Raw genomic sequence first — 14,378 nt, 5'->3', positions numbered from 1 at the left:
TGCTGTTTTCGTTTCAGCAGCAGCTACAGTATATGATGGTCGCCGTAAAAGAAGGTTAGCAGTAAAAAGGGGAAGTGTATGTGTAACATATTGTATTCTCTGTTTCATTTACATAACAATAAAAAGATGTGATCTGAGTAACATGGGACTCGTGGCCATGTAGAGCTTTATGTCAAGCAACACCTCAGACTATGAATGCTCCTGGTTTTAATTAGCTGTCTTGCACTTTATTGTCATGGACAATAAAGAGAAATGCTGAACAAGAGGAAGCGGGAGAACTAATGAGAGGGTTAATGGTCAAAAGTATCCCAGATTGGCTTTCCTCTGTTTGTGCAGAAACAGAGTTCAGTGAGTTACTGAACACTTTGATTTTAAAGAGTTTTCTTGTTGAAACATTTTTTTTTCTTGGTTTGCAAAGTTGATGTTAAATGAATCATCAACCAGGTTTATTTTGTTTCTGCTCTAAGAAGTAAACATTAATTGAACATTGTCGACAGGATCATATCAAATCTGACTACAAACCAGAGGCTTATCGGGGGATCAAATAGTTGCTATCGCTGTCTCTACCGTGAAGCAAGACTGACACGCATTTCTAAAGCTTAATTAGATTTAAAATTTAAATAAATACATATAATGCAACGAGAATCACTGATGTGGTTTCACACAAGTAGCATAATTAGCATTAAAGTCCAGTTTTTGCCTATTTTAATGATGACATAATTTTCTTTTCCAGTTGTACATTCTGACTAATGATACTAAATTAAAATGACTAATGTATGCTGTCAAACATACATTGGTATTTTTAATTTATAAATAATAACAACTTTAATTTTGAGGTTTATTCTTAGGCTCTACAGGAAATCACCCATCTTCCACTCTCAATCTGAGCTAAAAATCCCTTTTCTTGGCCCTGTGCAGTTCTCAAACCCACAGTTTTTTTATTTTTAGATTGTTTTTCCACCGTTGCCAAATGTGACCACCCGTCTACGCACTTATGCTTTTTGCCTTTTCTCCCACAACCCAACACAATATCAGAGAGAAGATGACATTACTTGGAAAATCTTAAGGCTTGTACCCACACAGGTAATTGCAATAAACTTTTTTTTTTGTACCGGAGAGACAACTCGTAGGCCATCCTTCTGGCAACAGTTTCCACGGTAACGCTAAAATGTAGTGCTCATTGTCTTGCTCTGACTCATCATCAAGTCTGGGGGAAATGCCACACTGGTGCAGAGGGCTGGAAAAGTGCTCCATGAACTGTCGATGGAGTCACTGGGAAAGTTTTTAATTGGAGGTGAAATCTTTTGTGGGTTTAGCCTTATTTTTTTTTTCATTCTGTTAAAGCTGTCAGGATAGGAGTGCCCTTTTGTGTGTTGTGTCTGTTCCACCTGAAGGATGAAGAGATTTTTAAGAGGCTATTTATATGAGAAAATCTCACCGTGCACCCTGTGGCACATGCACTGGCACACTTTTTTCAGCTTCATTACCCTTACACAAGTGAAAATGGTCCTGTGGCGTTGTAAGGCTCATGGATGGGGCTCGGCTGTGACACTGCAGCAGGCATCCATAGTGAAATGTTTTTAAATCCCTCACAGGTAGAAGTGACACAATCCGGCTTTATGGTTTTCTTTTGTCAGGCTGCTGTAACATTTTTTTATTTCTTCAATGACTCGAAGAAATCGAATATAAATACAACTCTATTCCACACAAGTTAAATTGAGCGTGTAATTTTAATCTTTACCTAAAACATATTGAAACATTTATAATAGTATTAAGTCAGTTAAGCGTAAAATATGTAATTGACAGATGTCTTTTTCTGACATTGTCTTGGTTCAATCCAATAGAATGTTATTAAATGTGTGAAGTGTGCCTACATTTGACTAGAATAACAACGTCAATTCTCCCAGTTGAAAGACTGGAATAAAAGAGATAATTTAAATCTTGTAAGTAATTAAAGTAATACAATCCTCTTTCAAATGCCTGGATCCAATTTCCAATTCATTATGGTTATCATACATAATGTACACATTAAAAAAAGTCATCCATCTATCTTTTTTATACCCGTTTAATCCTCTACAGGGTCACGGGGGTCTGCCGGAGCCTGTCACAGCTCATTACAGGCGACAGGCGGGGGTTCACCCTGCACAGGTTGCCAGTCCATCACTGGGCTACACATGTAGACACCAGTGCACATTCACACCTACAGGCAATTCAGAATCATCAATCAACGTAACACATGTTTTTGGACTGTGGGAGGAAGCCTGGGAGAACCCACGCAAGCTCGGGGAGAACATGCAAAGACTCCTGCTGGGCCTGGGAGTTGGACCAGGAACCTTCTTGCTGTGAGGCAACGGTGCTAAACACTGAGCCACGGTGCTGCCCACAAAAGCAGTCATCTATACCACTAATACTAAAAATACTCTGGATTATTGCATTTGTGCAGGATATTTATTCTGTTTCAGGTATAGCTTCTTCATTTTTTCTTTTTTGAACTGACATATTTCTCTCCAGAATTCTCATTGTTGTTGTCTCTAAAACAATTGGTTAATTATTATTTTTTTATTATTATTATTGCTAATATATATCATTATTATTAGCAATAGAAGTATTAGTAGAAGTAGTGATGCTGGTGGTCATTTTAATCAGTGGCCATTTAAATTTTCTATGTTCTCACTTAAGGCATTCCCTTATGTTGACTGTAATAAAACAATAAAGGTTAGACATCTTAGGCAGCACGGTGGCTTAGTGGTTAGCAGGGTCTTTCTGTGTGGAGTTTGCATGTTCTCCCCGTGCTTGTGTGGGTTTCCTCCCACATTCCAAAAACATGCATGCTAGGTTAATTGATGATTATAAATTGCTAAATTGCTCTAAAAGTGTGAGTGTGTCTGGTTGTCTGTTTATATGTGGCCCTGCGATGGACTGGCAACCTGTCCAGGTGTAACCCCTGCCTCTCAAATAGCTGGGATAGGCTCCAGCAGACCCCCGTGACCCTGCAAAGGATAAAGTGGGTATAGATAATGGATGGAGGTTAGACATCTTGATTTTGTCACATGAAGTGAATATTGCTCCAGCTAAACATTCATGGAGTTTTCTCATGGAGTACTTGAGGGAGGGGGTAACAGGAGCCACATCTCCATGTGTATTATTTTGTTTATGTTTTATTTCAAATATCAACAGAGGTGATGAGTTTCTGAAATTGCTTACCCTACCTTTTAAATCAGTTGATTATTTGCTCAATGGACTTTTCACTGTAACCATTTTTTTCCACCAAATGTCTCAACAAGCTGCATTTTAAAATATGTGCAGCAACATTTCAATCGGGTTAAGTATAAAACCAAAGCGGTAGATATCAGTGTTGCTTAAGAAATACATTAAAACAAAGATTCCAGGTGCCTTTTAAAGTTGTGTTGTTATAGTAAAGCAGTGTGATGCTGTCTGGAGAAACAGATTATCCAGATAGAAGGTGCTTTTTCATACTTTCAATAGAAGGTTACATCATGCCACAGTGGAACATGTTTTCACATTTGTGGGTCAAATCTAATCTGAGGTCCATCAGAACCATTAGTTCGTCTGTGTGTCTGCTTAGAAAGGTAATACAACTCCTAATGCCAGTGTCTACCTAACAGCTTTTTTATGAGTGTGTTTTCACTGTGAAGTTTGTGTACCTAATTTTTTTGTGATTTCTGAATTCAACATGAGAAACATTGTTTGCCTTGTTCTTCTCAGTGGCGACATGATGTCAAACCAGTATTATTGAAGAAAGTAATGTAAATACTGATGACTAGTTATCAGAAAGCACTTCCCACTAAGTTTCTTTTCCAGTTAAGTGGCAGATAATTCAAAGGTTTCTGTGGTCTGTTTTGCCTAGAACTGTGTCAAGATGGCCTGTCACAGCTCATCGCCTCTCATTTTCATTCACAGCTGCTCTGCTTCTGAATAGAAAACAGTAATGAGATCATGCCAAATCTAAATCTAAAATTATCCGCCGTTACTCGCAGGACAATCATTCACATTCACACAGGCGGCGCGTTTCTGCCTAATGTATTATGCATCCATGCTCTGTCTTTGGCCATAAGAAACCCCAGAAGCCTCTCGTTCACCCAAATAAACAGGCCAACCAACAAACACAATGAATTACTCATGATTCATTAGCAATTAATTGCCCTCGTTCTCTGCTTTCATTTCCAATTAGGAGAGCTGAGGAGACTAAATATGTCTGTTGTGAGTGAAAGAATGAGCTTGCAGTCATGCTCTGTTTCTCCGTCTTGTAACTGCCTGTTTTTTGTTTATTCCATCACCAACATTTGGTGTCTGTTTGTGCTCAAAGAGGATATCACTGTGCATATATGCACAGCATAATTTTGCTCTTTCATGCGAACTTCTCAGGAACTAAAGCATGGCCTAACTGCAAAATATTTTTGAAAATGATATTTTATTCAGAAAGCTTTCAGAAACCAGAAGCGTATGTGAATTCATGAGCTCGAATGTCTGTGCTCTCACGCTGACAGCTGTGTGTCGATGTTTGCCAGGACAGCACCGCTCCCTTGGTCCAAGTCTGTCCAAAGTGCGGAGCTTAAAGCTGGACAGCAGCATCTGGAGCAATGAGCTTGTGGAGGTATTTACAATATGTGTGCACCTTGCATTTTCACACTTCTCTTACTCCAGCCGTTTATCCATTCAACTAGCTGCTCTCCCTGATGTTCCCTCTGACTTTTATTACAAAGAACAACACAGAACTCTTTGTGAATGTATTGTATTTACACTTTGCAAATGCTAACTTCAAAGTTTCGTAGCAGCTATATATTGATTTTTCACCAAAACACGACCTCTGTTCGTTTCGCAGCTCTTCCTGGAGGTGGGGAACAAGAATGCTAACAGTTTCTGGGCTGCTAATCTCCCCTTGGAGGAGGAGCTGCATAGCGGGGCTTCCGCCGAGCGGCGCGCCACTTTCATCCGCAGGAAGTACAGGGAGAGGAAGTACAGGCGGCTCCTGGAGGGCTTGCATGAGATGGAGCAGCTCAATCAGGTAAAGGCAGTACACACTTTTTGATGTAGCTCATCTGCTTTCCAGGTTTGAGCTGATGTGGTTTAAGGAACACAGCCAACTCGACTCTCTTTGCATAAATGAAAAGCTTTAGTAGAAGGAATTCTGCCCTTTCAGCTGGGAAGTGAAAAATCTTCAAAAACCAAGAAAAGTCAAGATTAGAGAAGCATGCTCCCTTCCTAGTCCTCAGCATTTAGTGATATTCATATCTTGACACTCTTCAGATAAGAATTGTATATAATTTATTGAGGGTTTTTATGGAATTCTTCATTTCCAGCTGAGTGCAAAGTCAAAATATCTGCTGTTGCAGGACCTTTTTGCTGAATGGTAAAAAATGTTTCTGTAAACAGGTTATTTGAAAGGCTGAAAGCTTTGCACAGTAAACCAATAAATGCAACTGCAACAACCTCCTTTATTTAACTGCAATTAAACAGCAGTACCGACTCACACAGCTTCCTGCAGGTAGGCATAAGAAGTGGCAGGATGATGACCTGACACTCACAGAGAGACCAAAAGACAAGCTAGCGGTGTTAGAGGAAAAAATCCTCCATTCATCCCCTCTCTGTCTGTTATCTGTCTTGCCACAAACGACTGATAATTAGTCATGGCCAAGCAAAGAACAGAAGTTGTTCACTGAGCAAGTAATCACACTACCTGCAAGAGTCTCACCTGTGTCTTTTCTGATAAAAATGCTTCACGGTATCCTCCGTAAGCTGAATCCACTGAACCTGGAAAAACCCTACATGATCCTGATCTTGTGACCATCAGTAAATCTGCACTTTTAAGCTTTAAGATGCCAAAGAGAAAGTGTCATCGATCTCAAGTATAAGCACGCTGAGGCCTTACAGCTTAGAGTTTACCGGAGCTTCAAAAAGAGCCCTGCTTTTTTTTTTTTTGCTGTTTTTTTTTTAAAAAGAGGAAAAAAAGAGGGTTTTAAATGCACAAAGCAAGGAAGAAGTTTCCACCTGCCTCAGCATTCACGAGGATCAACCCCCCCCCACCCAGCATTGTCTTCTTGCATAGACAGAGAGGAGTGGGAATGCAGAGGGAAAGGGGGAATGAGGCGAGAAAGGAAAGAAAAGATATACCAGCAAGCTAAGTGGAAAAAGGGATTAGGATCCACGACAGAAAGGCTTGGCTTGGTTTTACTGCATCTTCCGCATGAGTGTGTGCATGGGAGAGTGTGTACATGTGCGCTGACATGTGTGCTGCTCCACTTGAAATGTGTGAATTTGCCATTCCGGTGGGAGTTTCTTGCTGGGGGGAGTGCAGGAGTGGAAGTGTGACAGACACAGACAGTGTGGTTTCCTAAAAGGGTCAATGGAGTGGAGAAGAGTGTGTATGCTCATGTCATGAGGGAAATAGACTCAGGTAGGAAAGCGGTGGAGTGGGTGGTTGTCTTTGTTTCCTCACTGTCTAGTTTGCCTTCATAGAAAAGCTCTACAGTTTTGATAGGGATCATTGGGTCACATAGGTAAACATTCACACTGTGACTCAACATATGTCTGTGTGTGCGTGTGCATTTACATAATTATCTTTTATGAACACATTTTTACTCATTAATTAGTATATCTCAAGCAACTTTAAACCATACCGGCATATGTATCGACGGCTTGAGGCGTCAGTCGAGGAGCCGTCGACACGCATTCCTTGAGTCGAACCGTCATATTTTTAGGGAAGGGGGGGGGGTGCACAAACTGCGCATGTGCAGTATCAGCAGTAGCTATATGTAAAGTGTGTTATGCGGTGAAAGAAAGCTGAAGGTTAAAACATGGCGAAATCATTAGTTTATAGATTTATTTAATTTAAAATGCTTAAAACAATGTTCATATTACTATTGCATGCACTGTATGTTCACATGGTTTAAACAGCACTTGGGAAAAAAGCCAAATTGATACGGGGGGGGGGTCGACGCGTCACATTAAACTCCCCGACTTGAGTCGACCAGCTAAATCCAGCCCTAATATGTAGCATACTGATTGTAATCTGACTGGACAAGCTTATTCAGTTTGATGCATTTTACTTACTGTTAATATTATATATGAAAACCAAAGACGATCATCTCCTGCTAGGGCTGGGCGATATATCGAGATTTTAATATATATCGATATATTTTCAAACGCGATATGGTACGAGACAATATCGTTTATATCGATTATTAAAAAATGTATTTATTTTTTTTAATAATTTTTTTTTTTTTTTTTTTTTTTTTTTACGATTTTGATATAGCTTATTTTGTGACAAATTGACTTGGATGTTTTATTTGAGATTTGCACAAACGTTTTGTTATTTGCACAACTGTCAACCTCAGTGGAAAAGTCTGCCTGTTACTGTCTACATTGTATTAATTGCACAGTGTATTTTAATTTAATTGTTATTCAGGAAAGGGATATTTGTTTTATTTTATTCAAGAAGCATTTTTATTCTATATATGCAGGCAGTTTATTTTTATTTCATTTGTTTTATACATTTTGATATTGTGCAGACCTCTGTTAATAAATGTACCTGTGTGACATTTGGCACGAGGCTTTGTATTAAAACTGACTGTTTTTTTAAGGGTTTGCCTCAGAAAAAAATGAAGCTAACAGAGATGCTATGCTATAATGCTTTGGGGGAAACCCCAATTATGGCACAGAAAAAATATCGATATATATCGAGTATCGCCATTCAGCTAGAAAATATCGAGATATGACTTTTGGTCCATATTGCCCAGCCCTATCTCCTGCGATACTTAAGTTCTCCCTAGTCGTCATATAAAGCAGCCATCTGCAGGAGACTATGAGGTGAACTTGTGAGCTAAATAAGCTTTTGGACACAACCAGTGTAGTTTGGTGTTATTCATTCTTGTCAAAAGGAGAAAACTTAACAGATGCGCGCTACCTTTCACGATGCGTTGTGGGATACACTGAGTGCTCTTTATAGGGTATAACAATTCTCAATAGATATTCACACTGCACTGCAAAATGACAAACACCCTTTCTAGTGCCCTATACAGTTAGTAGTGCCTCATTTTGAACACATTCAGTAATACCGTGTCCTCTTTGACATTCATGCCATTGTTAATTAGAAATCCCTTCTTCAAGGGTCAGTAAGTTTATACATTTATATACCTGTAATCTTGTTATCTTAATCCTATTTGAGTATTGTTTTTGAAATGTGTTTGGTCCCCATCTCTTATTTTAGTCATTTCGTGTCCTCTCTTCTTCACACTCTCTTTCTTTATCCCAAGTTCCCCATTAGGAGCTCATATCCCATTGACCTCCACAGAGTCTCTGCAGACCACATGACCTAGAGAGAGGGGGGTGTCAGAGGAGCTTCTTATATCATTACACACACCCTCACTTTCACTCACACACACACAGTCTCTCGCGGCTGCAGTAATTGCTATGACATGAAAGGTCATTTCCAGAGACGATACAGAATAAGGCCAGGTTGCATGGGACTGTTTTGCCACAATCTGACCCCCGGTCCTGTGTGGGCACGAAAGAGATGAGGACAGAAATAATTTTGCTGTTGTTCTCTTTTGAAGATGAAGATGAATCAGGCTTGGCAGCAACTGTGTACAGATATGGAGATAAATGAATCTCTGAGCTTGGAACACACATATTTAAACATCCTTATCTCTGCGGAGGCCCTGCATGTGGGCGGGTGGGCAGGTTTTATTGACAGGTCCTTTTTCGTGTGTCTATATGCGCAGCCTCACTGTGCCTCACTTTCGGACGGATATTGCTTGTTTGAGGCAGATCGATGCAGCCTACTGACTCGGCCTAAGCCCGTTGAAAGGAGAAGTTGTTAGTTTAAATTACACTATTTGTGACTCGACTTCTCTCTTGATCTACTTTGTCACAGGTCATTGAGCACAATGTCACATCAATTGACTGGACAGATTGAAAAGAAAGACGGAGAAAGAAAATATTGTTCTCGGTCAGACTGTATTCTTTCGGTTCCTTTATCAGCTAATCTGAGATGGATCACTGCGAGAAAAAAGATAAATTGCTTTAACAAAATAAGTCTGTATGAATAGCCATTACAAAGACGGTTTACAGTTTTTCTTTTATCCTTCTATAAAAGTAGGAATTGAACAACGTGGATGTATGAAGGCAAAAGTCATATGGTCCTGGGTGCCCGCCTTCGTGGCTGAAGTGCAGAGGTGGATTGCAGCTCTTTATGGTGGTGCCAATGAATCTTCTGAGTGTGTTTAAATCAAGATTGATTTTTTTTTTTCTTTTGAGGAGACCTATCAGTGAAAGAAATCTGTTTTCTACCTGCTTGTTTCCAAGGGACACGACGCAATATTGGCCTCAGTTTCCTCGTCGCTGCCTACAAGGTTGAGACAGCAGTGTTGCTTCAGCTTTTACAGGCTCTTCCAGGTTTTCAAGAGCTCACTGAGTAGCTGGTGCCCCAAGTCGAGTGACAACGTTTGTAATGTGGCCAGTCCTGGTCCCTGTCTGTCAGACTACTGTGGACAAAAACCTGGTGGTATTCTTTTTCCCCTGAATCTGACCCACGCAGAGTTTGCAGCCATCCTTGAGCCGCTGTTTCACCTTTCACCACCGCCAGTTCACAGAGCACTGAAAACTGCGTTTACACTCAAAGAGGCTGTTTATCAGCTGATCAAAAGTGTAAGACCGAAGCCTTAAAAATGCACAAATATGCACAAAAATCTGTCTTTCATGTCTTCTGCTGTCAGGCCACTGTCACCATCGCGACCCCCAGATGGCAAAGGCAGATGTCTTTTGAATGTGGTGGAATTGTTGAGCTGCACATGCAACATGGCATCGCTGCTGAGGTCAGACACAAATAGACAGTCATTTAAATTTCTTATAAGATCCCAGGGGTTGTGGGGCTTATCAGTTAAGTGGTAGGCCCGAAAAGATTTCATCTGCAGTGAGCTGGAGGATGTTACGGGCTCTCTGTGAGGGGACCAGCCCATCCTCGACCCAGATTAAGGCCCTTAGTGATGGTGACTGCACTCCAGTAACCACAAGATGGCATCTGTGAGGACTTGAAGAACAAAAACATCCTCAAAGGACATTTCTCCTCCCGTGACAGGGACTTGCACGTTTGGACTTTGCAAGGACGCACCAAACATGGGACATTGAGAGGTGGTAGATGATGAAGAAAGATTTGACTTGGACAGTCGTGATGGCTTCCATCATTACTGGCAGGATATGGATATCTAACTGGAGATGTTTCCTACACAAGCACAGCGGAGGACGCTCCGCCATGAAATGTGTTTGAAAGGTTGGAAATGTCACTAGTAATTTTTCCCTTGCTCTTAAGATTTTGATCAGGAGTGTGTGTGCCTGCGTGTGTGTGAGTGTGTGTGTGTTGGCAGTCATGCAATATGTTTTTCCATCAAGGATATCTGAGAGTATGTGTAGGATTCTTTGAGTGTGATGACAGGCCTCTCAGATTATGACAGTTAGCTTCAGTTGTTGCTTGCTTGTTCTCTACAAATAATCTAATATTAAACCCAGAGCTGTAAAACCTTTAGAGAAGAGCGTAACTGGGTTTCATTTGGTTCTTCTACCTCTCATCCAAAACATATTCAAGTCACACGGTCGACTGTCGCTCTTGTGGGCTGCTATGTAAGGATTAGATAGAGGATACCCGAGGACGCCTCCCCTTTTTAGTGTTGGCTTTTCCTATTAACATAGATGACTTCTTTCACTCCTTTCTCAGAACATCCATCCAAAATTCGTAAATTGCTGTCCTTTGAAGAGTCTGCCTTACCCTTGAGATGCAGGTGAACTGCTGATTCTTGCCTGCAGGGACTGGATATCCTTTTTTGTGATATGCATTTGTGGAGCTGCTGGGTAGTTTCTTCTGCACGAGGATCTTTGCAGTCCTTGCTACTTTGTAGTGTGTAACAGCGCTCAGTGTCTGTTGGGGTGTTTTGTCCTCAAGTCAGTTTTGTTTAAGGGTGTTGTTCTTTTAAGAAGTTCCCGAGACACCCCTTCCACATATGGAAAGACAGTATTTTGAACACAGTCTTCTCTGTTTCTTCCTGTAGTATTTTTTTTTTCTCCATATTTCCTAGTTGAGTTTAAAAAGGCCCGGTTTGAAGCACATTCAAAAAGAACACAAATGATGTTGCTTTCCTTTTTTCCTCTGTCTTTGTGGGACTAGTCCGAGCCAGATGGTGCAGAGTTCTGATGACGGACCATTTGTGTTCCAGCGGATGTTGGGATGCATCAAGCTAATATTGTTCCCTGTAGGTTTCCTGTAAACTTCAGTTTTGAAACTTGTGTCCTCCATTTATGCCGCGTTCCATTTGTCCTCGGAAGTGGGGATTTCCCAGTTCCCAGTCGGAATTTTTAACTGGAACGCCCCTCGAAGTGGGATTTCCCACTGGGAAAGTGGGAGAGTCTTCACCACCCCCGAGTTCACATTCCAAGATGGCTGCCCCGGTTGTAAACAGTAGAAGAGAGCTCTGTAAAAATTCGTAGCACTTCATTCTAGTTTTGGTCACACTAAATCAGTCTTATACAAGTATTGTTCGGCATATATATGCTGCTATAGTGTAATTTACATTTTTCATGTGGTATATGCGAACTACAAACTTGTTTACCTACTTTGTAACTGGAACGCTGATAACTCGGCTGTGACGTCATTCCCAGTTCCGAGTTCCGACTTCCGAGGTAAATGGAACGCAGCAATAGTCCACTTTACAGTCAGTCAGGGACTGATGAGCATAAACCCAGAGTCAAAGTTGTGGTTGTTTGTCTTTGAAGGAAAATTTCTCCGTTTTTCTGTAGAAATCTTTTCTTACATGTTATGTTGGTAAGACTCTTTGGTGAAAACAGTTATGTTGTGATGACAATAAACATGGATCACAAAACATGGCCCTGAAATGTGAAATAAGGCTTTGCAGTAACAAAGAACCCATAATACAAATAGAACTCAGGCTGATACCATTTTAATATTCAGAAAATAAATGATTCAGAGGTGAGTCTTTCTTAGACCAGACATCGACCCCTGTAGCCAAATGTTCGCCCATGAATGGTGTGTTTGTTAAATTTACTTCAAGATTCTTAGATGGTGTTCTTCATGTTTCCATTATATACATTTTATGAATTTGAATGGCTTTTATCGACAATTGCATCAGATGTATTCAACAAGTTAGCATTTACACCGTCGATCTATCTTCTTCCATGCCACTGCAATTCATGCTGGATATCAATTTTTGGGCCAGATGTCGACTGTTGGGGGATCCATTCTTACTGTATTGGTGCCGTGCCCTGAATTGATCAGTGTGTCATTTTCTGCTCATCCACCTTCCTTTTTCAGGATGGACCACAGTCCCTCGATGGCATTAAGATTTACAGATTCCTCAAATATCAGTGCCACGATAGCACTTTATCAGTTTGGCCTTCTGACACGGTGCACCATCATAGATGCACATTCCCACTCCCTTGGATGTGAAGTAACCCCAAACATGAATGGGATCAACATTTTTCTCTGTGCTGCATAATACATGCTCATGGGAGCGTTGGCCTTTTTCTTCTGTGGACGAATGATTTTTATTTTCCCGATTTCCTGTCAAAAGCAGTTTTCATCAGAGAAAATTACCTTTGCACCAGTCTGGTTTTTCAGTTTTAGTATTTTCTGCAGAGTTTCACTTTGTCCTGGGTGGTTTTCCTGGAGAGACATGGCATCTGTGTTACCTTTCTTAGCTAAAAGCTTTTCTTCGCCCCATTGTGAGAGCAGATGCATTCACATCACCTTCAGCGAGTGATCGTGGCAACACAATTCCTCATCTGCATCCTAACAAGGAAACTGTCCTGGTGCCTGCTGCTGGACACTCGTAAACCTCCCAAGGTTTTCTTCACTGCACTTGAACCCGTCTTTGAAGGTCTTTATAATGGAATAACCTGTCCTTTTTAAGATGCAATATTTTTAAGCAGGTTTTATTTTTTGGCATCTGAGAACATTTTGATGCAAGGCAGTGATGGCTGCGCGCATTTCTTCGGAGATGATGTCTCCCGGATCAAAACATAATAGATTCTTTATTGCTTTCTTTGTGTAACAGTTAAATTTTTTTGATGAGAATGAGGTTGTTCAGCTGACTTGTACGGGTTAACAGTTAACCTTGTGTTGATCACTAAATTGCTGAAATAAAGTTAGGTGGTCATGTTGCCGCAGAGCTTAGATATATTTTATGTGTGATCAAATACAAATTGCAGCACTTTCTGAAAGTGTTCAAGACAAAAGTACCGAGCTGTATTTTTTGTGCATATCTTCACTCTATTTTTTTCTAATCCATACCAACAGCATTTTTTTTTTAACTAGCCTTTTTTTGTTTTTATGTTATTTTCACTACCAATAGTCCAGTGGACTCTGTATGATTGGGGATTTGTATTGATTGAGGTTTCAACATTCAGCCGGTCTGGGTTTGCTTTCACACTGCACTTTGCCAAACGACCCAAACTTTCCGATTAACGTATTTCCCTCCTCGCCTGTGGTGGCGCTGCATCACAAATTGCTGAAAAAGAAGGCCAAGACAAAGATGAGACAAAATTCATTGTTGTTGTGTATTATTTTTGCCTGAGAGTGCTTCTATTAGAGCTTTTACCTCGTCCTCCCTCTACATCTGACCGTGAGGTGACACACTGATGCCAGACATGTTACATGACCATTTCTTTTTTTTTTTAGATACTGACTGGCGTTATCTTTTTTTAAATTATGAGCGAATTTCTTTTTAAATTAACTTAAAGGGGACCTATTATGGCATCTAACACCTATTTTAAACAGGCCTTGAATGTCTTAAAAACAAGCTTTTGATTGTTTTTGCTAAATCAATTAGAAATTCAGCCTCTGAGCCATGTCTTTATCTTCCCATTCTCTAACCTCATTATCTATGTGGGATTCTGAGTGGGCGGGGCTATGATAATGAGGCTCTGTGCTGATTGGCTGCATGAATGACGCGATACACCGCTACGAAAAAATGGCGGAAGCTCCGGCCGGCGGAGTTAGTTGTGGGCGTGGTTTCACGAATCGGAGGCCAACCTATGTAAATCGCTCCTGTCGTTACGTTACGAGGCTGAATTTCTAATTTATTTAGCAAAAACATTCAAAAGCTTGTTTTTAAGACATTCAAGGCCTGTTTAAAATATGTATTAGATGCCATAATAGGTCCCCTTTTAATAATATCTATTAGTAAAAAGAAATCCAGGAATGAATGTGCAGCCACAACAATGTTTATTAATCAATTTCCCTCTGGGAATTAATAAAGTATATATTTTTTGATACTTGATAGTTTGACACTGAACATGTCTGTCGTAAAGCTGGCATTCTGGACCTCCTATAGCTGATAGGAAATATGATCAGT

At 40.5% G+C, this 14,378-nt stretch overlaps 1 protein-coding gene across 3 annotated transcripts in view; it reads left to right on the top strand.

Annotated features, from left to right (window-relative positions):
* Positions 1-14,378, top strand: part of arap2 (ArfGAP with RhoGAP domain, ankyrin repeat and PH domain 2) — a 143,819-nt gene that overhangs the window by 60,142 nt on the left and 69,299 nt on the right. For 2 of the 3 annotated variants that reach the window (XM_061709772.1, XM_061709773.1), the window contains 2 exons: positions 4,509-4,615; positions 4,844-5,026. In XM_061709772.1, coding sequence (XP_061565756.1) covers positions 4,509-4,615; positions 4,844-5,026 — 290 coding nt within the window. The remainder of the gene's footprint in view (positions 1-4,508; positions 4,616-4,843; positions 5,027-14,378) is intronic. The other variant, XM_061709774.1, reaches the window with a different exon arrangement.

The sequence above is a fragment of the Cololabis saira genome, chromosome 20 (genome assembly GCF_033807715.1).
Source record: "Cololabis saira isolate AMF1-May2022 chromosome 20, fColSai1.1, whole genome shotgun sequence".
Taxonomy (NCBI): domain Eukaryota; kingdom Metazoa; phylum Chordata; class Actinopteri; order Beloniformes; family Belonidae; genus Cololabis; species Cololabis saira.
Note: the sequence above shows the minus strand (reverse complement) of the source record. Positions and strands in the feature narration are given on the sequence as shown.